The sequence below is a fragment of the Tauraco erythrolophus genome, chromosome 12 (genome assembly GCF_009769465.1).
Source record: "Tauraco erythrolophus isolate bTauEry1 chromosome 12, bTauEry1.pri, whole genome shotgun sequence".
Taxonomy (NCBI): domain Eukaryota; kingdom Metazoa; phylum Chordata; class Aves; order Musophagiformes; family Musophagidae; genus Tauraco; species Tauraco erythrolophus.
Genome location: NC_141476.1, coordinates 13,737,818 through 13,765,032, shown reverse-complemented (window position 1 = coordinate 13,765,032; position 27,215 = coordinate 13,737,818). Strand labels below are relative to the sequence as shown.

Sequence of the window (27,215 nt, the reverse complement as noted above, 5' to 3'; positions counted from 1 at the left end):
CTGGGTCCAGTCAGATCAGTTAAAAGGAACTTGGGGTGGAGAAAAACTTTTCCATTAATCACAGCCTTTTGCAGGGAAGCACAGATCCTTCACCTGTGATCCCTCATGCCCTGGCTCGTCGAGTGGCAGCTGTCAGCTCTCCATCTCCGCAGCTCTTGAGAAATCCTAGAGCCAAGCTGCCATCCTAGTAAGCAAAGTCCGGTTGCGTTTTTCTTCTGACTCATCCATCAATTTGTAATTGCTCAGGAGTAAACGAAAGTGCCTGGCAAGGGACAAGGCTGCTCGACGGGTGGCTGAACTGCTGGGGCTCAGGCAGCTGGCAGAAAACCCCCATCATTATCCCTCTTCTTCCAGCCCCATTCTCATCATTGTTAATTTTGGCCCTGACAGGACTGAGGATAGAGCATGGAATCTATTTCCGTGCAAGACATCTTTAAAGCATGACATTTCGCTGCTACCTCATTAGATTAAGTGCTGTCCTCCTACAGTGGCCTGGCTTTTGGAGTCCTGAATCAGCGCATCGTCTGATGAAATGTTTTGCAAGTAAATAATAACTAGAACCATGTGTATTAATTTAAACTGCCATAGGCATGGTGAAAATGGCACGGACCACACTGTCAGACAGGGCACAGGACTGAGATTTCTGATGAGGACTATGCGGTCAGGAAACTGTCTTGGGTTGGAACCAGGCTGATTTGATTAAAATGGGCTGCAGTTTTTGGAGCTTACAACTTTTGATTCATGGTCTCGGTTGTCATATAAATGAAATTTTGCAACCTTCATCATGGCAAGGATAATATTGAACTAGGGCACTACATAACATTCCTCTGCTCCCTGAAAAAGAAGCAATTCCTAGCTCCTTAGCAGAGGAGACAAAAAAATGAATATGCATGAACTTTATGTTCAAGTGTGTTTCCTCTGGATCACAGATTTGACACGGCCCAAGGGAGAGAAGTTTGCTCTGCCGCTTCCTGTATTGTACTAGTTCTGTAAATAACGGCAAGTGCTTGTTCCTTTAAACTGTCAGTCTGGCACTTTTCACCAGCTCTTTAAAAATTTAAAAATAATAAAAAATACACACACGCACACACACACACAGTGCACACAAGGGAGAGGAAAGTGTTTGTGGAAGCAGCATGTTTATTGCCTATTTATTTTGTGAATGGTTTTGGCAGTGGGAGAAACAGGCACCTTTCTGATTTCCTGTGTGAGCAGATCCTCACCGGCTTAAACGCTGCATCTCCTTTGTCGTGGTGAGAGGAGGGATGCTGTTGAAGTGACTCCCAGAGCTAAGCATCTTATGTTCAACAGCCTCACACCATTGCTCAGGGTGAAATGTTACCAAGAAGTGATGTGGAGTCTCCTGGAGTGCCAGGCAGCCACAGGATCAGCCTTGCTTGCAGTCTCAGAGCACTGCAAGCCAGAGGTTGATCTCAGAACTGATGGAATGGGAGGCTGGAAAACTATCGGGGGTGTTTAGGAAGTGACCGTGAGCTCTGCGCGGGTAAGGGCAGCGGGGGAATGAAAGGCTGCCAAGACAAGCTCGATGTTGAATTCTTATTACAGGCATGGACTGTATCAGGGAAGCTGATCGTGGAGGAGGCAGAGACAGCTGGGTGACTTGCATAGCCTGGAATTGCTCCCCTGCTAATCAAGAGGAATGGAAAGAAGTGTAGCAAGAAGCAAGGCTTGAGGAAACCTAATGCTGCCATAAGCACGTGGGAATATTCCCAGCCTCTGGAGGAATCATGCAGCCACCCGCCGGGGTGGGATCCCCGTGGGATCCCACGGGGTAGCATCTCAGCTCCCCTCTCCCTGTGGTGGGGGAACATAAATCCGAGGTGAGCCCTGGACCAGCTCTGGCCTTGCAAAGGAAGATTAAAACTAGTAGCATGTATTGATAATCTCCAGCCGTAACTGCCCATCTCTTGAGTGAATTACATACCTGCTCTCTCATGACCAGCTGCAGCCCAAAGAGACTTGGACTTAAAACAAAATGTTTAAATAGTCAAGGAAAGTCACCAGTTTTAAATGGTGAGAGACACATAAAAATGCAAATGTTGAAATTAAAATAATCATGGTGGCACCAGCCAGACAAATGAGGAGACTCTCAACAGGTAGCCCTGCTTGCCTTTGACTGTCACCCTGATGGACAAGAGAGGAATATTCGAAGCAGTGAAAACCAAGGGGTATGACTGTTTCTTACACAAGACTCTGCATGTGCTTGTAGTTTAGAACAAGGAGAAATCGGGGATCTCTCACCCTCTGCAACTCTTTTGTGAACTGATGCTCACCTCTCCAAACCAAGGCACCATTCCCAAGCCAGGGAGGCCCTCTGCCCACGCAGGGATGGGTGGTCGGGGAGCGGAGGTGGGAGGTTTGAGTGAAATGCTCTGCATGCGCAGCCCTGCCTTGGCAGATCATGGCCAAAAAGGCCAAGTCTCTTCTGGAAACAAAGGATGCCTTTTTCCGGGTGTGTTGTACAGCAGAATTATGGTAGTTTGTGCAGCTTTTAGCTCTCTGACCTTTATTTAAATGAAATACAGTGTAATTTATATCTAAGTGGAGTTGTTCTGTCTCATTAGTGTGATTAAAAAGATGGCAAAGCGTTACTAAGTTCATTGTCAGAGAGACTGTTGCTTAGTAATTTAAACTGCAATAATCTCATTATTCAGCCTTTTTTCCTTAGACGGTGGTGGCTCTGTCATTACAGGCACATTCGTGGGCTTGCATGCAAACCCTGACAACTGCCATGGCATTTAAAACCTCAGGCCGCAAGCACTGAGGAGTCATTCAGGGTAAAGCTGAGTAGGGGGAGCCTCCGGGACTTTCAGCTGTGTATGCCTGAACGAGATTTTCAGTGGTATAGAAATGCAGAACTAACGGGTGAGCTCATGCATGCAGCGCCGTGAGTCTCCTCTGCTTCAAGGACTGGACAGACGCTCTTCCTCTGCCTCCTCTGCGGGGCGAGCAGCGAAAGTGCCCTTGCAGCCAGGCCCGTCACGTCCAAACTCACGGCACACGTTGCACGCAAACAGACATAAACTGTTTTCAAGCAAGCACAGAAGCAAAGTTAATGAAAGACCTGTCCACAGCTGCTGGGGCCTGCAAGTCAAGGAAGTGTCACTCCAAAAATTAAGGGCACAGGAAGAGGAAACCCCACCCATCCCACGCAGGTCTGGCAGCAGGCTAAGGGCGCCCGGGTGGGGGCCTGAGGGCTGGGGACAAGGCAGGGCACACGGCGGGGGCAGCGCGGGCGGAGGCGTTCGTCTCACGAGGGTGGAGGCCATGTCCCGTGTTCCCCTCGCATAGCTGGAGGGCAGGAGCCGCGGAGAGGCTGCTGCTGCCCCTGGTCCTGCTTCCCAGGCCCGGGCTCTGTGGTGCAAGCCAGCCACCCCCACTTCCCCGTGGCTCCAGCGGATGGAGTGCGCAGCCAGGCCGGCTGCAGGGCGAGCACGGCGGAGCCCCGAGGGGCCGAGCGCCGCCCGGGCCCGCAGCACCCCCGGAGCCGCCGGAGCGCCCCTACCCCGCACGGGCCGCCCGCCGCGGCTACCCTAGCAACAGCGGCGCTGGCGGCCGCCCAATCAGCGAGCGGCGATGCGGGCCGAGCCAATAGGAAGGCAGGCGGGAGGGCGGGGCGTGCTGGGGTGGGGGAGGGCCGGCCCCGCGCTGCGCCGCCATTTTGACGTCTGAGAAACAAAAGAGGCGAAGCCGCCGCGGGCGCTGGGCTGACATCAGGTAACGGGCTCGTCTCGCTGTTTCCCCGGGCGTGCCGGCCGGCTCAGTGCCGCGAGCCCACCCTTCCCTAGTGCGGTCGGCTCTGAGGGGGTGGCCGGGGGCTGCTCCTGCCTCTGCAGGCCCCCGCCCCGCCCGCTGCGGGAGGCCGGTGCCCGGAGCGGCGGAGGCGGGTGTAGGCGGCTGCCCGGCTTCCCGCTGGGGATGCTCGGCGGCAGCCTGGGGCGTGTGGCCGCAGCAGGGGGAGGGGCATTGCCCGGGCTCTGCGGGAAGGGAGGGGGAGCGCTGCCCTGGTTTCCCCCCGGGGGAGCGGGAGCAGGGCTCTGGCCTGGCCTGGCAGTGCCTCCGGGAGGTGCAGGTTTGGTCCGGGTTGCGGGGGAGGGAGGCGGCGTTCACGGAGCGTCCCTACTCGCACACCGCATCGCGCTTGCTGCCGAGCCTCGCCCTCCCTGTGCGGGGCGGCGATGGGGGTTACCGGGGCGGGAGGCGTTCGGCAGCACCGGCTCAGCGCGGGGCGGCCGCCGCTGCGCGGCCTTACGTGGCTGGGTGGCCCCGGAGCTGGTTGTCGCCCTGTGTTGTTACTCAGCAGTTCTCTGTCTGAATCATAAGACGCTGGTTTTCCGTTTTGCCCTGGTGATGGGTGTGCTGCAGGTTTGACGGCCGTTTCATACGGTCGGTAATACTACAACATGAAAAAAGAGTGCTTCGGGAGGTGTTGCATAATTGGACGTGCTGCTCACGAATACTCTTTTTTTTTTGTGCGTGTGTAAAACGGAAGTACTGGGCGATGTCTTTTTACGAGCTGTTTTGAGCATCATAGATTTATAATACCTTGTTAACGCGGCTTGGGGCCATCAGGCTCTTAAATAAAAACACGGTTGAGACTTCAGAAATCGGCATACTGCTTATGAAAATAAATGTTATTGTTGTTGATAGAATAACAGTCTGTTGGTAGTTACACCCTGCCATATCCTTGGCCTTAATTCCACTGTGAAAAGTATGCATGTTTAACACTGATATCTTTCTCGATGTATGCTGGAATTTAATTGCCATCTGCTTCCTGCCTGTCTTTATTTTTTTGACACAGTGCCTTATGTGTCCCATATACTCAGGTGCTTTAGAAATGCATCCAGTGCCCATATGTTTTTTAGACTGAGGAACATCTATGGGACAGTTCTGTGTTTGCAATTATAGTTTTGATTCAATATTTAGTTCTGGAACATTAAAGCTAGTGTGACTTTGTTTTAACTTTTCAGTCATATGGTGTGTTATTGATCATTAACATGTCACTGTGAAGTGAGTAAAGCAGTTCAAATTTGACACTCGAGAATAACAAGGTCAGCATTCTTTTGGCTTTTAAACATCTAAGAGTTGGCATCTTTGCTCGTAACTTTGCTTATGTAAGATAAAAGCTATTTGTAAAATTTCAAATTGTCTTTAAATTGAAATTAATTTGAATATTTTCACGACTTAGGATAACATTAATGACTGGAAACTGGGTTTATGTACCCGTGCATCCACACACAAGTATGTGTGTTTTTAAAATGACTGATTAATTTGTTTACATTTGGCCTGTGTAGCATCTTTCAGCTTGTTACAGTTTTTTCTTGATTATATTACTAAATGAGGAAGAACTCAATGATTTAACTGCCAGAATTCAGGAATGTTTCTTCAGAAAAGAATAATCTGAAGTGCTCAGAAGTGTCTTCTGGTTAAGGATTGCAGGAAGGATTTCAGGGAAGAATTACAGCCATTCATATGTAATTGTTTGTAAAAATTTCAGACCTTAAACTTGGCCAGGTAGCTTTTAATAAATTTACATTAATTCATTTAATTGAAAAGCTATTTTCCTTCCTTTTCTGTCTTTACTGCTTATATATTTCTGAAGTAACAATCTGTTATTTTGTCTGTGGTACTTTGGTCATGCAAGTAATGTCAGCTTTATGTTGTTGTGCCTTCTTGAAGGAAGGTAGATCAGAGCCATCGTAACCATGTGTTATGGTAACTTGCGAAGGAACTAGAAAACTGGGTAGTGGTCAGGCATATGAATGCTGGGCTTTGTGCTCTGAAAAATTCTTTCCCTACCAGCTGCTTGCAAGGAAGACTTCAGATTTGTCAGGCATGCAGTTTTGAAAAAAATAGGCTGAGGAAAAGATGTTATAGAAAGAAACCCTTAGCTGCTTGTCAGTGGATGGGCTTCCAGCCAGGTTGCTGGTATGGTGATACTTTTAATTGTTGTCTGATCAGCTGGGGAGTGTGAGAGGATATCTTGGGGGTGTGCCCTTCTTCTAAAGGGTAGGGGAAGAGTGTAAACCATGTCATAACTGCGGGGCCCTAAGTCTGTCAGCTCTGGTGGTAGGGACACATACCTGCCTTTTTGGTTTAGGAATAGGTGGGGGCAGGGAAGTGTATGCTGTCAGGTTGATGGTGAAAAACCTACTTCACTAGCAACAGAAATTCCACAAGGATATTGCATCTAAACGGATAAATTAGATAGTCGTTCTTAAAAATCTTTAATTATTGACTATCTGAATACTTTTAGTGAATTGAGTTAGATGAGGTCTGGGGGAATTCTGGAGTAACTGATATTAAATGTCAGTTGCTTTAGATGATTCTCATCTGGTGGTGTTTGGAAATTGGGAGACAGCTGAGATGTTTCTCTGGGAGGTCAGGAGCACTGCTTCTGCAGCCGAGTTGGTGCTCCAAGCTCAGGAGCAGTTCCATATTGAGAATAGGCAAAACAAGTGTTGTCTTGGTAACGCTTCTGATGCAGTCCTGCCCAGGGAGCTGTGCTTCAGGTGGGAAAGGCTGGGGGCAAAGGCAGGGTTTTGAAGTGTAACATGATTTGATGTGGTTTTTAATGCTAAGCTGAGGTATAGTGTCTTCCTTTTGATGTAGTTCGTTGGTTTCCTTAATATTTCTTCACCAATGCTTAAACACAAAACTCGTTTAATGGGTAGGAACATATTCCACAAGTTCAGATACTGCAGGAAAAGATGGAAAGGTCAGAATTTGAGATGAGACTAAAAATTTTGACTCGAATGCATTCTGCTGTGCTAGCTGTACCCAGAAGTTGTGGGGATAATAGTTAAGCTGTGGATTTTAAAGCTTTATTAGGCTGATATTTTATAGTCATAATAATTCTTGTGTGTTTAGTGAGCGTGGGCTACAACCATTATCTGAAAGCTATCAGGTTTTTACACTGGTGTGTGGAAAAAACTTGCTGCCTCTCATTGAGTTCATCCACTTACCAGTTGTTGAATTTGCTGATGCTTAGCTCGTCCCTGTTGGCAAGAAGCTGCGGTTGGTCTCCAGGCAACGCAGGTCCGACTGAGCATCTCTGTGCCTTGCTTGAAGGGATGAAAATTTTCCATTGCGGGGAGAGGATTTTTCCTCTCGCTAATTCTTTTATCTGGCTTTGTGTCTTGCCCAAGGTTATCCTATCTTTGAAACAATATAGGGGTAGTTTTCAATTATTAAGAGGTTACATTTTAGTGTTTTAAGGTATAACTGCAGATGTGCATTTCTGTAGCTTTTGTTAGAAATATCTCATTAGAATGTTATTTTTGGGTCTTTTGTAATAACTATTTTGTTTCAAAATACTTCTCCCTACCTTTTGCAAAAAGCTGTATGACACAATGTTATGTACTGTAAATAGCTACAAATTTCTCCTCCTGCAAAGTCTGGAATACTGGAAGACATAATGGAAGCAAAATTGTTCAAATGAAGGTCTGACATTGATTGTGTCTAATCGGGTGTTCAGAAGCTTGAAATCATCACTGAAATCTTTTGGGACTTTGACGTGTGTAGCAATAAGTCTTTGAAGTCTTGACTGTATCTCAGAAAGATGGGCTCTATTAGGATAAGGTAATGATAATCTTCATAACAGGTACAGAAATTACTCTTTCACTCTACTGGTTATCAGATATTAACCTGCAGTCTTTGATGATACCGTGTCTGGATTGCTGATGCTTATGGAGGATTGTCTGTTGGAGATAGTTGGCACCAGTTAGTGCCTAGTTTTGTGTTGTTTTACTGGAAAAAGAGAGGCTTGCTCATAAAATGGTTTTGGCCACTGAAAGTAATTTGCGAAGGCAAACTCTACATATGCCATGATGAATGGTTGGGCAAGAAGCAGCACAAGTGTGTCTGGTTTGGAGCTGTGTACATGCTGATAAGTACTGAATTCATACAGAAGCCTTTCTGCTGTACGGCCTGCCTTGTGTTCCTGTCTTCTCTCCTGCTGCATTGACATCCAAGAATTTGGAAGAAACTGGGGGGAAAAAAAAAAAAGGGTGACTTGCTGAAACTGGTTAATGATGCCCCAGGTTGTTGAGATTTATAGTGAACAAGCACAAGGACAGAAGATACAATTATTTAGTCTATTTTTCCTCAGAAAATCACACTTGGAAGCAGCAAAGGTTTGGGGGAATTTGTGCCAGAATCTGTGTTAGAATGAACACAGCAAAAATGCTTATTTTCTTGAAGCACCGAGGGCTTTGAGCATACCCAAATAGCTGTGCAGCGCTGTGATGCAGAAATTTTCTACAGTGCCTGAAACCTTTTCGGGAAGTGTGGATGCTGCCTAATTTCATGCTTATTGAAGATGACTTATTTCTTTCAACGTTTGCTCTTTTCCTTTTTCATATCTTTTTCCAGAAGAACAGTAATTTATCTGCCTTGCGTTTTGGATATATGGGGAGAATGTGATGATAATTTTTTTTTTAATGGTGACATCAATTAGATTAATGTTCCTTGTTAAAAAAATGAGAAGTGAAACTGCTGACGTGATAGGCATCATCATCTTGTCTCTGAGGTGTTAGCTCTTTGACAAGGTTGATTCAATTTATCTGGAGATAGGAGGTTAAATTGATGGGTGGATGTTGCTCATACTGAAGTAACTGGTGTTGTAACTGGAAATCTGTTCAAGCTAACTTAGGAAAAAAATTTGGCTCAGGCTTAATAGAACCAGTCAGTTTTCTGAAGAGATCTATGAATATTGAAGTTGAGGGTATAGTTCTAGATGGGGAGGAAACAAAATGGTTTGGAGAATCATTTCAGAATTCGTGGAAATAAGGTGTCGCTCAAGGATGAGTGGTAAATGAAATAAATTTTGATGGAGCTGCAGTGAGTTGCAAGGTGAGAGGAAGACTGTCTTCCAGTTCTATTGAAACAAAACCTTTCATGTATTTAAACATAAATGCTGAATGGTGATCTGTTTTAAAGGGCAAGTAATGATTTAACATCACTATGCACAGTTTGCTTCTAAAAAATAAAATGGTCTTTCATAAGCTTGATTTCTTGACTTTTTTTGCTTAGTCTGCGGCTGTTCTAGAAATACAGAATTGGAACATGAGCACAGTGTGGATGGCAGTGCTATATTGCAGGTTTTTGAAGAGAAAATAGTTTTTTGACAATCGTCCTGTCTGAGACTTCCCTTTTTGGTTAGTGATGGCTTCTCTTTGAAGACAGTTGAGCAAACCACACTTGCTTGTGCTGTAGAGTCACTGGGTGCAGTAAAAATTGCCTGTAAAGCAACAGATGTGTTTAAGGGAGTAAGACTTACTATAGTTGTGTCCTGTTACCTGGAGTAATAAAACTGGCTCTTTTGCATCATTAAATGTATTTCAGTCTGCAGAGGGATGAGAGCAAAACAGCCAAGCTCCTGCAAAAGCTTCCTTTTATAGGTTACTGAAATGGTAAGATTTTTTTCCAAGTGTTTCCATACTGCTATTTGAATATGTAAGCTGTATGAGATTAAAAAGGATTAATTCTTTGACAGTGATTATTATGGTGAGCCTGTAATTGGCCCCAGATGGTGTACTATGAGATCACTGAAAGCTGAAACATGAAATACGTAAATATATATATATTTTTAAGAAAAGGCATTTTTGAAGTACTCTGCGGGTGTGCTTGTACAAAAGGTTCTTATCCCTTTTACTAGTGAGAAACTGCTTGCAATGAGTTGCATTTACCAGGGGAAGCATTCATGAACTTTCCCCTTGGTTTTATTATGCCACATCAGAGTCTTGTAAGACTCCTCTCTTGCTCTTACTTGCTGACGTCCAATCTGCTGCAGTTTGGCAAGAAGCACAATGAAATTATTCTCTTGTATTTGGGGATTTGAGCTTCTGTAATTGCTCAGTCATCCTGGAAGGAGCTATATGTGAAAGGTCTTAGGACCCAGTTATTTTCATAGCTTTTCAGGGAGAGAGCATGTAGAGGTCACTGATTCATATAAACTGTTCCCTTTAGAATGCAAGTCTGAGTTGTTACCTGATTTGAAATGTGGTTTTAGTAGTTTGAAATGTTTTGAAACATAGATGCATTTAATATATCTTTTAAACTGTATTTATCTCATGAACCTTAGCTGTTTTGGAGAAAAAACTCCCATCTATCATGATCATCAGAAGTGAAGTCTCAGAACCTGTACTTGAAAAATTATGGTTTAAAATGTGGATGGGCGTTTCAAGTCTGATTACTATCTCCTTCTGGCCTACTTCTTGACCGTTTACGACAAAAATGGACTAACCTTTATTGAAAGTATGCGGATGGTATAGATGAATATGCACATAAAGGAGATGCATGAAATATGTGTTTTGGGCACCATTCTTCCTGTGATAGTTTAGTTACAGATGATTGCTTTGTGCTCCTCTGGACATTTTTGCACAAGGAGTTAGACTGGATTGTAGGATTTGGGCATCTAAGCTTAAATTTAGCAGTCTTGTCCTGTGGGCCACTAGTGCTTATGGTTTGAAAAGTATTAGGGATTGGGATTTCTGAAGGGAATACAAGCAGAGAAAAATCTTTGTTGTTGAGTGAATGTGAGCTTTGAAGGGGACTTGACAGTCGTCCTCTTGAGCAACTTCTCATGTATGGCAAATTGGTCACAACTTCATGGGCCAGTGACAAAGATACCATGTTCTTTCATTGAGTGGCTAGAAATACAGTTCACAGACTGCCAAATTCATGGTAAAGAGAAAGGCATAGCCTTGGATTTATTTTAATCTCAATGATGGAGTTTCTGAAGTTTTTTGTATCTTAAATAACACTTTCAAGTGTGTAATCTGCACAATTTGGCTCTTGCTGTAATATTTTCAGAAGATGAAAGGCTGAATGTTATTTTGGTTTCTCCATGACAAAGGGCTGTATTGTCTTTTTATAGCAACTGGTGGTTTTAGCCACTGGTGCCAGAATACTGTTTTAAGATGGATCAGTTTCTAAATAGGATGTTTAAGTAGCTTAGTTTTGGTGGTTCAGGTTTCTTAGTTTCCATGGCATTTTTACTTAGAAAAGAAGCTAGTTCTTAAATTACACAATCCTTGGAAAAACTGCATGGGTCAGAATTGCTTGCTCTTTTCTGGCTCAATATGCCTAGTAACCTGTAACTTGGCTTTATTTTAGTTCTAGGGAGATAAAACAGCTGTACTTGAGAGGTAAAACTCTGGCATTTCTCCAGAGTATGGGTATGTAGTTGTTAAACTTACACAGTACAAATGGTATAGGGAAAGCTGAAAGCTGTTGCTTTTGGGGATCTTGAAATATTAGTTCTACTATATTTCTTGAAATATTAAATCTACTATATACTATACAAAGATCAAGCACATAACCTTGTCACAGAGGTTTAAGAAATTGCAGCTGAGGAGTTGTTGTGCATGCTTCTGTTAAGAAAAACCTAGAAGCTCTTGGAGACCGCCTTGGTTACTGCCTTGCTTTCCAAGACAAAAGCGTTGGGGAACTGGGTTTCTCCTAGTAATGTAGATCTGGCTTAAGGAAGAAGATAGGGATAATAATTGTGCATGAAGAACAATAGTAGAACATTATGCAACTTTAGTTTTTTTTATTTATAGTTTGCTCTCTTAGTATGTTATGCTTAGATATATTGATGTACTGTAATTCTTAGTTTCATCTGTTAAAGTTCCATTTAAAAATCTTTGTTTGCTACAAAAGGTGGCTTTGAAGCTGTGGTGTTAAATTTTCAGGTGTAAATGCATGTCTTAACCTGTCTGACAGTGTTTTTCTCATACAGTAACTACTGCTGTGTTTGGATTATGTTTAAAAGAAGACAAAATTACAACTCCATGTTCAGAGAGTAAAAGGAGATAGCATAAAAATGTTAGTTTTTTTAAAAAAAAAGTTTTGTGCTGAAGGAATACATCTTTCTATATGTTGATCAGCATCTGAGTGCATGATCTTTCTGTATTATAGACAGAATTCTTACTAAATAGAAGAGGCCTGATTCCTCTTTACAAAAAGTGATATCTTCAAAGGCTGTTGGCTCAGCTCTTGAGATGTTCATAGCAGATAAGGTCTTGAATGTAGCACTTGGAAGTCCTTTGCTGTCCTAGCCACTGTTGGACTGTCCCCCCTCTCCTCTCAGTGGAGGGGAAAAAGGATCTAGAAGAATACTACGTCCAGCTGTGACATACCTGGCCTGAGGTACTCAGAAGAACCTAGGGCATTTCAGGATGTTTTTCTGCACTGAACTTTTAAACCACCCAGAGGTTTTATGAATTATTTAGTGGTTTTGAAGATACGTTAAACTGCTAAATGTTTGAAAAAATGTTGGAACTTTTTTTTTTAAAGCAAAATAGTTTTTCAGCTGTGTTTGGCTTGTCACATGTCAGTGATAAATGAGCTCTGGCACAGAGCGTAGAATTTTCTTAAAATCTAATGCCAGTGGATGTTACTCAATTTTACTGTTAAATTCCTCCAATAATATAGCAGGAAGAATGTATACAGGGAGTTCCTGTAATTGGTATGGAGAAAGGCAAGGGCTGCTGCTTTATTTTATGGAATTGATGAACAGATACTTTCCACCATATTATAAGCAAGTGTTCTTTCTTGGTGGGAGTCTTTTGTTCGCAGTCTAATGTTAAAAATAGGATTAGATTTCTACCTTGATGAGCCAAGACTGCAATCCAGTTAGCTCTGTTGCATTCCCAAAGGGTTTTGCAAACACATTTTGTAGAAACTTTGTGCATGAGCTCATGTATAATTCTGAGTTCCTAGATTCAGTCTGTTTGGTGTGATTAAGTAAATTAGTTCAAGGTTGTTTTTTTTCCCTTTTTATCTGGAGAAGTTCTTTCGTTTTTTCAAACTACAGCAATGATTTGCTGCAGTTACCAGCTATTTAATGAAGATAGATTTGTTTGAAAAAACACCATATGTCAGCACTTTTAACAAGCAAGTGGTTTCTTTTATTGGTTAAGCCCAAGCACCCTACATTCAACAGAAAGAATTTGCTCTTTTTTAGCTTTTTGTATCTGTAGGTGGTTATGATAGACTCCTAACTATATTGCCTGACTCTGATCACCCTCGTGATTTATGTGTGAAAGCTTTAGCAAAAGTATTTCTGCGTGGAAAGTGAATTGCACATGTAGTCTCAATATAAAGGTGTGGAGGAGTTGGTATTTTACTCTTGGATTTGTAAGTGTTCCTGCTGAGTATTTTTTATAAAACCTCATGCTTCCTCATCTCTGAGTACAAGTCATGTGGAGATAACTTAATGATTGTTACATTGATTGATTCGCTGCAGAAGAGTTTAAATAACCTTGACTTGCATAGAAACATGTAGCTCAGCATCTTTTTTTTTTTCCTTGCTGATCTCTGTAAGTAATGAAATAGTGTGTGCCATCACATCTTCTTGGTTTAAAGTTGTACTTAGTGGAAAAAAACTTTTTTCATTCTAGTCTCTCTTTAAAAGTAAGGTTAATGGAGTAGTTTTCTGAAATATCTTATGGATCTGGGTATTTCTAGACACTAGCCAAATTTGTTAGCAAATATTGCAAAGACCTACAGCCCGCTACTGCCTTGTGTCATATTTTGTTCTTGCAGTTAGGGAAAACAAAGTGAAACAACTAAAAAGCAATATGCTCACCTGTGATGTCCCCTCCTGACTCGATGCTCTGGTACTGCCTCTCTTCCCCTCACGATGTTGAAGGCTATTAAGTCTACTGTATTAAATTTATGTTACTTGCTGTTAGCAGACAAATGTTTTGTTTACAAAAAAAAAAAAATCTGAGAGTTGACAATGTCAATGCACTTTTGTACTGAAGATAAACTTCTTCCTGAAAATCAGTTACGGGAGAAAGTGTTTGCTTCCTGTAATCATGAAGTATTTAAGACTGTTCTTAAGGCTTTTTCAAAAATTGTGGGATTCACATGAGCTCATGATTTTGTGGGCTCTACATTTCTACCTTAATGAGATAAAAGGTTAGAAACTATAGCTTTTATTACTTAAATTTGGTTACATTGTTAGTATTAAAGATACAAAAGGCTTCAAAAGCATCCTAGTATGGGACATGACATTATGTTTAGAGGTGTAAGGTATCCTCAAAGTTAGGAAACTATTAAAACAGTTGTAGTAATTGAATGGAGGCAGCTGACTGACACTGGAGGAATTGAGTATTCCATTCCAGTCTTAAGAACTTCTGGAGCTGAACACACCAGAGTAACTTCAGTTCATGAGCCAAGATGCAGCTGAAGTCAATGTTAGCAGCAATTTCGTACCAAAGTTAGACTGGGTAGACTTGCTAGTAGAAGTGTTATGTGTAGAGGAATGGCAGAGGTTTTCATCAAAATGAATCACAAGTTGTGGAAGAACTTTGGGCCTGAGCATGTTTATTGTATCTAATGATTTTAATATTCTGATATTGCATCCTCTGCTTCGTATTTTGTGTTCTTTGATTTAAGGAATGTACCTCGCTATTTATAAAGTAACAGAATACTTGTGACAGAACATGCAGTTTGGTCACATAAAGACTTGTAAAATTCCTGTAACTATTCCACTTGATAGGTGTGTTGTATGTTCTTATAGTGTGTTTATTCTGTTTCAGTCATGAAAGGTCATTCTCTTTGATCTTTGTAATGACTTATTAGCTCAGACCTGAGGTACCTTTTCAACTTTCTGCACGAAACAGGTGATAGGCTTTCACAAACATACCATACACTTTCCACATTGATTTTGCGTCTTCGATGTCCTTTCTCAGCTGGTATTTATTTCTGCCTGAATATTCTTCTGGCTGAAGCAGCTTTCTCTTTGGCTTCTGTAATGGGTCACTGATGCTCTTTTCTTCTGTTGGCTGACTCTGCCATTCCTCTGTTTCCTTGGAACCTCAGGAAGGGGCTTAGCTCTGGTTCAGTGGGGTTATAGCGTCCTACAGCAGCTCTGCTCTGCAGATATCTACCCAGTCAGCTTCCTCTTTGCACTACTCAGTGAGCTGAGAAAAGGACAGACAGAGCTTTGCTGCCTTGCTATTTCTGTCACTGTAAAGCTGATTTATGGCTATTTGGAGCTGCAGGTATCGAGCACCCAAAGTAAAAGTCTACACTTGAGAAAACCGAGTTTTAACAGATCGGTTAGGACAGAAGCTCTGCATCAGTAATTCCACTATCACAAAGTTTCAGGAAGAACAGTTATTTTTGAGATTGTTATGAAGGAAGGAGCTGCTGCTTAATTGAGAGCAGTGCTCTCCAGAGGATGTGTTCATTAATGCAGTTATGTACGGGACTAAGTCAAGAATCTATAATGACATGAAATGCCTTCCAAAGAATGCCTTTACCTGAGATTAATGTTAAAAGTCTGAAAGCAAGAGTTCCTTGTGGTATTCTTTCGATGGTCATTGTCACGTGAATGAGAATAAAATGTCTGTATGTGTCGTTTCTGTTTTACTGATTTGGATTTCAGACATCTTTTGCTCCTTACTGTAAGAATGGCATTGCTTAAGCTGTTGCTATTATGTCTAGATGAGTATTTATTTGCTCCCTTCAAGTTACGTCAGATATTCCTTTTAAAATGCTTGACACATGAAGGAATAGTACATCTGCTTTTTTTTGCTGATGTGTCCTTTGAACAAAATATCTTAACCAAAGGCTCTTAAAAGCACGTAGGAGGAAGAGGACAGGGTAAACTGAGCCTGTGTTTGATACCTGGAAAAATTGCCTAAAAACAGCTGTTCTGTGCTCTTTCTTGCTCAAAGAGCATTGAAAACAAACTGAGTGTAGGATCAGAGGAAAAGCAGTGAAGAACTATTGTGCTTACGCTGGTCGACATCAATGCCACTTGAAGCTGTTGGTCTTAGATTAAAGTTTTATTTCTAAGGAAGTGGAACCAATTTGACATACTTGTGAGATTGTTTATGTAAGTAAGGTATTTCTAAATGAGACTCTGCAGTTCTGATGGGCAGTACAACTGTGCTCCAGGTCCTGTGTAAATATTGCGTAACTGATACTTTTATAATATCAGAGCTATAAAAAGCTTGCTTTGTTATCCCTCAAATGGGAAGTTACGCTGTGTGATGTGCTGCCAGATCTTACTTTTTCAGGAAATGGTAAAGCAGCGTGAGTAGTCCTGTCCGATTCTGTGCTTGGCAGTTCCAGTGCTGAGTGAATGTGGTGCACCATGTGCAAGTATTGTCCAGACCACTTGGGTATATGTGAAAACAAACAAGTTGAGCTGCTACTAATGAGTTCCCTGAAGATGTGTCGGATTAACAAGGTGTTGTGTATAGTTATGGTCTGTGTTGGACGTGCTTTTTGCTAGAGTCATTTTTATAATGTAAACATCTACAAAGCTTAACTTCTGATGCAACTCTGATGTAGTAGGACTAGGGCTAACTAGGTGTTTGAGGTTAAGGGATGTTGCAAGCTACTTTCTAAGTTTGAATTGCTGCAGCTGCCAGTCGGTCTCTCTGCATCAAGAGTAATTAGCAAGGCAGCCACAGAAAGGTAATGCTGTCTTGGAAAGAGTAGTTCTTGTAATGGTCATGTTCTGTGGTGCTGTTAAAAGTGGCTGTGCCAGTGTAAAGCTCCTGTCACCACAAGGTCTTGTATGTGTGTAACTACCTCCCAGTGAAAGCCAGCACTCTTCTGGCTTTCCCTGGGAAATTCCAGAAGACTGGAGGCATTGTTGGCTCTAGGAAGTCCTGATGAAAACTCTTGAGACTGGTAAAATTACTGGTGCACTATACAAACACAAACTGATGCTTAAAATTTATTTCTCTGATAGAAAATGGAAGCAACTCTCAGACTGAGCTTACTCAGGAGCTGATGTGGCTTGTTAAGTGTGTGTTTGGTGAAAGGTTGAAGAATGTTACGTATCTGCTGGTGAGCCAACTTGCAGCTGAGTCTTACGTGAGGAGTATGGTCCTGTGTGGAGCAGGTGGGGTACTGTAGGGAACCATGGAGCGACTCGTGACTCCAAAGTGCTGACTGTGCCACCTTCTGGTGGTGGCGGCAGCTGTGGAGATGGATTTGGGTTGCCTGGTGTTTGAGGTTGGTCAGGCCGGGGTACATGGCTTTCCATGCTGTCTGGGCACTGTTGCTCACCTTGGTTGTCGTTAAATAGGTTTTTGGAAATGGCTTGTGTCCTGGGTGGAACTGAGGGGTTTTTACCTGTGTATCTTGAAAGTTGTCAAGTTGTTGATGTTGAGGTAGATGAGAAACTTATCTGGGGATATAGTAGCTGCATTATAAAAATTATTAGAAAGGTCGTAAGAATAGAGATGGAACATTTACTGATTTTGTTCTAATCTTAAAATATAACTAGAGTATCAAAAGAGAGTATTTTTCCTGGGAAATACTGTTGCAGATTAAATTTTACGTACTCTTGCAGAGACGCCCCGAGTTTTGTTTTCTGTATTAAATATTTCATTAAAAAAAAAAATCTAAAAGCTGATAACTTTTTATCAAATAAGGCCCTTGAAAGAAAGGAGGAGGGAAGCTAACTGATGCGTAGTGAGTAAAAGTCTATTGATCGGTTATCCTTAGGTGCAGGTAAACATTCCAGGAGCCGGAGTTCAATTTATCGATCTGTTGTTTCTCTAAGCAGTTTAGTTGTTTAATTCAATTAATGCCCTTAGGTGGAGGGCATGCCGTAGGTGTCTGTAGTGCTGTAAGAGCCGGCTGGTCTCTGCTTTTCCAGTTAATGTAAAGCTTTTAAATATCTAAGGAGGACAAATAAAAATAGACCTGTGACCTAGAACACTTTGTGGTCTCTTTGGATTGAGTGCATTATTGTTCGTGTTCTGATCTTCAGACAAAACAAGTATGAGGTTGTTTTTAGCTGCAAAATGTTAATCATTACAGCTTGGGCCTAAAATTAGAGCAACTCAACTTAAAAATTTACTGGAAGGTACAAACCAAGACAGTCCTGGTTTTGGGTTTTTTTAGCTTTGCTCCTTTAATTGCAGATTGAAGTGCAAGTTGCATGAAACTGGAGGCCGGCCAGAGCTGAGCAGTGTGTGGCCACGGGGGTACCGTAGCAGACCCTCTGAATGCAGACGGCACAAAACACTCTGCCTTCTGCTGTGTTTATGCAAAAACACGCTCTTGGAAAATGGCTTATCAGCGTTGGTTTCATCTGAAAAGTTAGCGTCTGTAAAATGTTTTAAATATCTGACGTGTTGTGAATAAACCAGTGAAATAAGTGTCCAGCCTGGACCTCGGCCGGTGCCTGTGGCTGCTGCCCTTGTTTGGAAGGGCGGAATTGCGGACTTGGTTTCAGTTACGGATTTCCCTGGCCGGCCTGGCCTGGGGTGCGTCACCTTCAGCACGGGGAGAGAGGATCGTTGGGAACGCTGAGGCGTCTGGCTTGGTGAACGGACGCTGGAGGGCATTAGGCGTATCTTGAAGTAGGGCTCTGCCAGGACTTACGGTTAATGTTTTTTTTATTTAAAGGAGGGGGGGGGGTGGGGGGGGGAAAGCCAGGAGTTTTACCCGCGGCTCTCCCCCCGACCAGCGCCCCTGATGCGCGGGCGGGGCGAGCGCCCCGCCCCCCGGCGTTTCCCATTGGCTGCGGCGCGCTGAGGGGCGGGGCTGCGACGTGCCCGTCTGGCTGCGCCCCGAGCCGGCCCGCAGTCGGCCGCCTCCTTAAAGCGAGCGGCGCCCGCTCCCCTCGGCTCGGATCGGCTCGGCTCGGCTCGGCGGAGCCTTCGCGGCCGCCTTTGTGAGCGGCACTGCCGCTCAGCCTTGCTAACCCAGGCCTCAGCGTGCGGGGAGACTGACGGCCCGGCGCTCTCTTGTGTTTGTTTTAACAGACTTTTCAATCGGAATAAACACCTTCAGGTCTCGGAGGCTTCTGGCTCTGAACTGCCTTCACTACTGTCGCCGCCTTCCGTCTAATGTGCTACAAGGATGAGCCCAGCATTTGGAGCTATGGAAGTGGAGCACTATTCCAAGGGAGTCCTGCTCGAGCCTTTTGTCCACCAGGTTGGAGGACACTCCTGTGTCCTCCGGTTTAATGACAAGACAATCTGTAAACCTCTTATTCAGAGAGAACACCAGTTCTATGAGACTCTCCCAACAGAAATGCGTAAATTCACTCCACAATATGAGGGTAAGTTACCAAACCTTAGAATGGTGTTGGGCTTTTTCTTTCTGTAAATACAAGCGTGCTGTGCTCTGTTATCTCTGAAATCTCTTCTGTGTGGAAGAGATTTTAGTGTTTTCTTTTCATGTATTTTGATGTTGTCTGAGGCAGGCTGTGGAGATGCAGGGTGGAAATGCTTGCCAAGTTGGTGTTTGGGCTGACTAACAGCATTAGAGTAGAGCAGCTCTGCTGGTGATAGCCCATATGTCTCCCTTAGGCACAGGTAAGTAGCTAACAGCTTGTGAATGTTTTCAGTAATTCTCTACTGCTCTTTTGTGGATTTCTCTTTTTTTTTTGTCATTTGTTTAATGTTTGTTTACAGGGATTTGGTAAGATTGGTTGACAGTGTTCTGTGTAAGCTTAGTTGTGGTCTCTTTTGATTTTGGGTTTCTCCTGTCACTCTCATTTTGATCACGGTAAATATATGTCAGTAAGGTGTCTCGTATTTGCAGTGTTGTTTCTGCCATTAAGGAAATGAAAATTCATGGCACTTGGGTAGGCAAGGATCAAGTAGCCATGATGAGGCTGAGTCAGATGTTATGTAGGAGTGGAAATTCCAGTTCTCGTAAGCATTGCACTAGTTAACAGAAACACTTTTCTTTCTCTTCGCTATTCTATCTACTGCTGCCTGGTGACTAATGAATAATATGTCTGAAGTACGTTTTGAAATAGAGTTGCTTTTTAAAGCACATTGATTTTAACAGCTATAAGGGTGATGTTTTGCATACTGTTTGTGAAACTGGTGGAAGACTTCAGAGGAGATGTTTCAAAGTTATACTCCCTGCACGCTTAAGAGACTTTTTGGCACATCTGACTACAAGTTCTGTTGGACTGGAAGAAAATGTGATCTTTGAATGATAATTCTCAAAATGTAATAGAACAATTGTACCAGTGCATATGGCTTTTTGGGGAGTGTGGGGAGGGATTTAGGGGTAAGGGGCCTCACTTGGTCCGTCTGTTATTTTTTCCAGGATAAAGTCAAGGGCCACTTGCTAGCTGGCTCCCCCCTTTTTTCCTGTTGTCCTTTCCTTTGTGGCAGCAGGACTGTCAGTCAGAACTTCTGTGCTCCTTGCCCCAGCTACTGTAGGTCTCAGAGCCGCCTGCCCAGCTCAGAAGTGCCAATCTCTCGCCGAGACCTCTCTCCTCTGGCCTAGTGATGAGTGCAAGAACTGTGCAGACTGATTGATATGAGAATAAAGAGAGAGGACTGAAAAATAAAATTAAAAAGCAGTTCAGACAATTGGTACAGCTTCTGCAGTAAACACTGAAACTTGCTAATGTGGCATTTGAGTGCATCTCCGTCAGAGCGCTCCACTAAGACTCTTAAAATGCAATGTAGTGCTCTTGAGACTCTTGAGGGGAGGAAAAAAAAATATGCTTTCAAGGTTCACCATGTTTCTGTACCACAGATTTGCTTTGTATTGCGTTTTTGTTACTTATTTGACAAGATTGCTGCATAACCAGTATCAATAAAATATATTCCAAAAAACATAAGAAAATGTATAATTAAACGTGGTGATTAATTGGAAGCTTTTGGACTAGTTTCGATTGTAATGTGCCGTTTTTCTTGTTTTGCTCTACTTGCAAATCTTTCCTTTCCCCTGGGGATCTATTAACCAAATCTTGTTTGGATAAGTGCTTTTTGTTTTGCTGTCATGCAAAACTGAAAGCTTTTGGTGTGAGGTGTTTTTTTTGTGCAGGTCACTTTTCACTACAAGATGTTAACAAATGTGTTACATCTCACTTAGAGTCAGACCAGTCAGCTTTTTAATTTAATAAAAACTTTTATTAATTGAAATTGTCTCCTGTTATTATTTGATTCTTACTTAACTGCATCAGAGAGAAAAGAACCTATTGTATCATTGTTTTGTCAATATGATAAATTGTCTTTTGTGAGGTGTTATTTTTGTCTAGGTCTTTTGATATTTGTTAGGTTGGCAGATGAGGTTTGGCCTGTGGCAAGATAGAAACTAAGGACCAGGGTAAGAGAAAAAAACAAAAGTTGCTATATTCTTAGTGTAAAATCATGTATTCTAAAAGGTTTATTTGTCACTTCAGCAATTCATAACTGTTGATGTCGTTTCTCTCTTCAGGTGTGGTATCAGTGAGCTTTGAAGAGGATGAAGATGGAAACTTATGTCTAATAGCATATCCATTAAATGGGGACCATGATAACTTAGAAAACTTAGATAATTCTGACTGTGAACCCAAAAGTAAGCTGTTGCGATGGACTAACAAAAAGACAATGTTGTTAGAAAATGAGAAGATATCTAAGGAATGGGTCCGACAGCACAGGAAAGAGGAAAAAATGAAAAGGTAAGTTTGATAGAGGGAACTGGAATGCAGAGTGTTGAAGCATAATGTTTTTTGCTGTCAGATTAGGATCTGGTCTCCAGAATTCTCCAGGACTCTTAACTTTCATTTTCTTCTCTTGTTTCTTTTGTTTTTCCTGACCTCTTCAGTGCAGACAGGTTCAGTAGTGAAACTAGTATGTCCTTAGCCCAATAGCGTGTTAAGTCTTTTCATTATTTTTTTTTGCTGTGGTCAATTGGAAGAGGTTTCCCAATGTTATTTTTGAAGCTTCCACAAAAAAAGAAAAAAACTCCAGCCACCTGCAAAAGCACAATAGTTGTATAAAACCAAATCAATATTTCAGTTTTGTAGGAATCCTGCTTTATCCCTGTTAGTCACGTTTTCCCCCTTGTTCAGGTATATTAATTGTGCCCGCTGTAGACTGTGATGTATTGTGCTAAAAACAGTGGCCTTAGCAAAGACTATATCTTTAAGTGTATTTCTAACTTCTTAAATTACTTCTATGGAAGTAATTCACACAGATGAACATATAAATAGAATCACTGCATGTTTTGTAACATATTTGGCTATATGCTATCAACTTGTACAGAAAGCAAAATCAAGCTTTTGCTAGCTGTTAGTGAAAGTAAGCAAAACAGTTTGTAAAGTTCAATATGATGACAACCTCTTTTTAAAGTGCTTGTTTTTCTTCTTGACCTCTAACTTGCTTGGTGCTTTGTTCTGTTTTCTAGTCACAAACTGGAGGAAGAATTTGAGTGGCTGAAGAAATCTGAAGTCTTATATTATACTGTAGAGAAAAAAGGAAATGTCAGTTCACAGTTTAAACACCATAATCCTTGGAGCATGAAATGTCACCAGCAGCAGTTACAGCGGATGAAGGAAAATGCAAAACACCGAAATCAATATAGTATCCTTTCCTGGAAGTACCTCATAACAGCGGAATGAGTAGGGCTCTGCTTTTTATTTCTTAAATGTGCCGGATAAAAGTACAGTGCAGGCTTAACTGCAATCCAGAGTCTCTCTGAATCCATGATTTACTTGGTGACTTGGAAGGGATTGCCAGCAATTTCCAGAACACGGACTTTTCCAGCATGTAGCTAAGTAGCTAAGCTAGGAAATTCACATAGTTCAAATCTACAAGTTGTGGATTAGTTGGTGGAAAGACTTTACAGCATGTTGTGTTTGGAATCTTCCACAGAACTGGTCTACTAATGTAGACTTTCACAGGAGATGAATTCTGTCTCTCTTTGTTTCTGTTTTGCTATCGGTGATCCTAAAAGCTAGTATCATCCTTCCCTTTTCAGCAACTTCTTAATGTTGCCATTAATATAGAGGGTATTCCAGTACCTGGATTTGTCTCCTTCTAGTAGTCTCTTTTTAGTGAGCCTTTTTGATAAGGAAAAGCTGAATATAAACTATCATGTAGGATTGGAGCATAAGAAATGCAAAAACTGACTGAATCCATGAAAGTTGAAGCATGCTATTTTTGTGCTCTGGAACCATAGGCAAGCGTCTCCACCCTGTGCATTCTGTGGGAAAACAATCTTGCTGTATGCAGGCTTGGATGTGACTGATACATCCTGCCAAAAAATATTAATATCTATATACTTAGGTAAGCAAATTCCTCATGTGAACATCTCTCTGTAATAAACTGTTCAAAATTATAAAAAGCATTTAATGGCAGGTAGATTATTATTAGATTATCTAAGTAAAAGTGTGTGACTTCTCTGCAACATTATTACTACAGATGTTGTGAAATGCCTTAAGTTCTCTGTTTCAGAGGTGGTGTGAAAATACTTCACTATTTTTGAATGGTAACTGAAGCACATGAAATTTTGATTTCCCACAAGAAAATTTCTCTTGCTAGGCAGGAAAGGCCTTATAATTCCCTCAGGTGCCACAGTATATTTTTGTATGACCCTGGTTACTTTTTTTCCTCCACTTTATGTGGAAATTCACCTGTCTTCTCTAGAGAAGATTCTCGAAACTTGAATTAGATACCCACTCTGCTTCATGCCAAGTTTATGCAACTGTACTTTTTGATAGGCTACTATATAGTGTGTACGTTTTGGGTATGCTTAAAGTTAAGACTGTGGCTATAAAATCCATGACAATGGTTTTAAAACCTGTATTCCCCGTTGTGATGATTGTTCCTTAACTAATCAGAATTCATTTTGCTGGAAAACCTAACATCTCGATATGAGGTACCATGTGTGTTGGACCTGAAGATGGGAACCCGACAGCATGGAGATGACGCGTCAGAAGAGAAGAAGGCTAATCAAATTCGCAAGTGTCAGCAGAGCACATCAGCTGTTATTGGAGTCCGAGTCTGCGGCATGCAGGTGAGAGCAAAACTAATGATGCGTAGGGCAACAGACGTGCACCCGTTTCTGTTAGAGGGGGTTTTCTTATGTAGTCATCCCGTGTGTTGCTATCCTTGAGGTCATACAATCATAGAATCACTTAGGTTGGAAAAGACTTTACGATTGAGTCCAGCCATTAATGTAACTCTGCCAAGTGCCAAATCTACATATCTTCTAAATACCTCCAGGGATGGTGACTCAGCCACTTCCCTGGGCAGCCTGTTCCAATGCTTGACAACCCTTTTGGTGAAGAAATTTTTCCTAATATCCTAATCTAAACCTCCCCTGGCGCAGCTTGAGGACATTTCCTCTTGTTGTATCATGCCTGTCTTGGGAGAAGAGACTGACACCCACCTTGCTACCACCTGCTTTCAGGTCGTTGTAGAGAGTGATAAGGTCTCTCCTGAGCCTCCTTTTCTCCAGACTGAACAACCCCAGTTCCCTCAGCTGCTTCTCACAGGACTTGTGCTCCAGACCCTTCACCAGCTTCACTTCCTCCAATGAGAGGAAAGAGGCTTTTGAGTATTACTTATCAGTTGAAGGTGGCAGCATCTGCAGGAGCAGCCTGCAACATGCGCTCTGCGTCAGTGAGCCTGTTCTCTGAGCACAAAAGCAGTCTCCTGCACCATAGCAGCAATTCAGAACTCGGCAATAAAATTACTGATTTGATTAACGTTTCAGGATAGCATAGGAAACAGTTGAAGGGAGGATCTGCCAGTACATGTGTTTTGAATAAAGCATGTGGAAATTGGCCAGAATATTAAGAAGTTCTGTCTCGTAGACTTTGAAAAGCCACAGATCATTCACTGCTCAAAGTAGAATTGTTAAAGTGCAGACAAGAAGTGGCCTGGTAAATGTGGTTAAGACTTGTGGTCAAATAAGGAGATAGAGTTGTGGGGACTTTCACCTGAGGTTTTTTTATTTACTTGTTTCTATATTCCTGGAGTGACAAATGGGAAACAACTTGTTTGTATTTGAGGCTTTTCTGGAGCCTCTCTCTTCCCATCCGGCAGATTCCAGGAATGCCAGCAGTGTTTGCTAGGACTTGTTCCACAGCATGACTGTTGGCACGTTATTCAGCTCACTGTTTAACTTTGGGGAAAAGCACAAGGTAGAAATGGGAGTGTGGGAGCTACATTTCTAACTGCAGTGTGCCAGGATTTGAGCGCGGTCTGTTCATTGTTCACCTTCCAGTATAGACCTGTGCTGGAAAACAAGGAGGAACGTTGGAGGCACCTGCAATCCTTACTTGACCCAGATGTTTAGGCATTACCGAGCTGTGTGGTGTATAGACTACTCTCCTATAGGAAGGTATCTTCCTGCAGGAGCACCTCTGACTTCTTTAAATACAGAGGATTATGGGGCACACCTTAGTTTATACAGGAGTGTTTGCTGTCACTTAGAGCTGAGCATTCTGGGAATCAACTGGTATGCCTGTGAGCAGAGGCAGATAGTGAGCTGAATGAGTGGCTGTGGTACAAGTTGTAGCTTGACTTTAGGAAAGCTGCAGCCAAGATCTCCAATCTTATTTAAACTCCTCATTCTTACATTCCCAGTGGAAAAGCTCACATCTAAACTGAAAAAATTTTCTATTTCCTCCATGCCTCTGAGTTCCATAGACACTGCTGGATCTGTTGTTGTTAGTTTCTGTAACTGTGCAAGAGCAATTGTAAGAGTAGTATGTCATCCTGTAAAAGCCTTCTGTGGCATGTCTTTTTATTTTCTTCAAGGCTTTGAGTCAGTATTACCAGCAATTTTAACTATTCCTTTTTTCATGTGTGTTTGTATATGCAGGTCTACCAGGCAGGCACTGGCCAGCTAATGTTCATGAATAAATACCACGGAAGAAAACTCTCAGTCCAAGGGTTTAAAGAAGCACTTTACCAGTTCTTTCATAACGGCAAATACCTGCGCAGGGAACTCTTTGAATCTGTTATTAAAAAACTGACTGAACTCAAGTCTGTCCTAGAAAAACAGGAGTCTTACCGCTTCTATTCAAGCTCCTTGCTGATCATTTATGATGGAAAGGAAAGGCAGGAAGTTGCTGTTGACTCAGACCCGGAGGACTTAGAGGACCTTTCAGAGGAATCTTCAGATGAGTCGGCAGGAGCATATGCCTACAAACCAACTGCTAGTACTGTTGATGTTCGTATGATAGACTTTGCCCACACAACCTGCAAGTACTATGGAGAAGATAGCGTGGTGCATGAGGGCCAAGACACGGGTTATGTTTTTGGACTTCAGAATTTAATCGATATTATTAAAGAAATCAGAGACGAAAGTAGTGAATAAACAGAGTGAATGCACATCAGTGGAAAGCACTATTGTGACTCTTTGTATTCCAAATTTATTGGCCACTTTCTGGTGGTAGGAATCTTCACAGGCTCTGCAGGGATGGTCCTGTCAGAGTCAGACTTGTTCAGAGGGCATTTACTTACATTGGTGCTGGACCTAGCACTGGCAAAACTTGGTATCCTTATTTATTTTAACTTTCTTAAACATTCCATATTTGATTACTCAGATACCTCTGTTATCCCTGTGTGTATACGTTCCAATAAAATTCTTTTTGTTCATTGTAAGTCATGCTTCTGTTGTTACTGATGACTGAGGAAGAGATGGAGCTCCAAGATCTTGCTGGTGGTGTAATGCAGAAGCAGCACAGGAGCAGAAGGCTCAGCTGCCTTGTGAGACCGCCTGTGGAATAGCACGTCTGCCCTGGGCCTCCCATCAGAATCAATGAGCGAGTCCAACAGAGCCACCAAGCTGGCCAAGGGCCACCTGCCCTTTGAGGAGAGGCTGAGGCAACAGGGCGTGCAGGGGAAAAGAGGGCTCAGAGGGACCAAACAGCAGAAGGCTGGATGAGAGACCTCCGGAGGTCCCTTCCAGCCAGAATGATGTGACTTTGGTAAGTGATAACTTGGCTCGTAAAATCTCCAACAACCTTTTTCCTGTTTCAGGATCTCGTAAACTAGATCTGGTGCTGTGTAACCCATTTCTAGAGAGCTAGTGATGTTTTTTTAATCTAAGTGGAGCCAAAACACGTAAGAAATTCCTACAATGCAGCAACTAAAGGAAGAACTGCAGGGCCTGAAAGGTATCCTAAGCAGTGTAAAATCTTGGGACAAATAGAGGGGAAGGAAGTGTCGAAAGTGAGATGACAGTAACGGAAATAAAGGTAACAGAGTAACTCTAAACCACTGCTTCCTCTTTTAAGGGAGGAACTTTATTTATCGAACCATTTTTAAATACATGACTTCTCCCTCCCCAAGGCTGTAAGTCATCGTGATGGTGTGAAGGAAAACTGGGTGTGGAAGTGCTGAGGTAAGTGTGGGGATGTTGTTGCTTGTTGCAGTTGCCCAGGATAAAGCAGCAAGTAGAAATTTTGTAGAAATTAAGAGTTCGGGGAGGTGAGTGATGCTGAGATCATCTTCCCA

General features: G+C 42.5%; 1 protein-coding gene across 1 annotated transcript; it reads left to right on the top strand.

Annotated features, from left to right (window-relative positions):
- The first annotated feature begins 3,664 nt into the window (after positions 1-3,664).
- Positions 3,665-26,343, top strand: IP6K2 (inositol hexakisphosphate kinase 2). The gene is made up of 6 exons (XM_086619024.1): positions 3,665-3,738; positions 18,774-19,072; positions 21,199-21,421; positions 22,150-22,325; positions 23,585-23,760; positions 25,576-26,343. Exons 2-6 carry the CDS (start codon positions 18,871-18,873, stop codon positions 26,071-26,073), a joined length of 1,275 nt encoding a protein of 424 aa, XP_086475150.1. The 5' UTR covers positions 3,665-3,738; positions 18,774-18,870; the 3' UTR covers positions 26,074-26,343.
- The last annotated feature ends 872 nt before the right edge of the window (positions 26,344-27,215 follow it).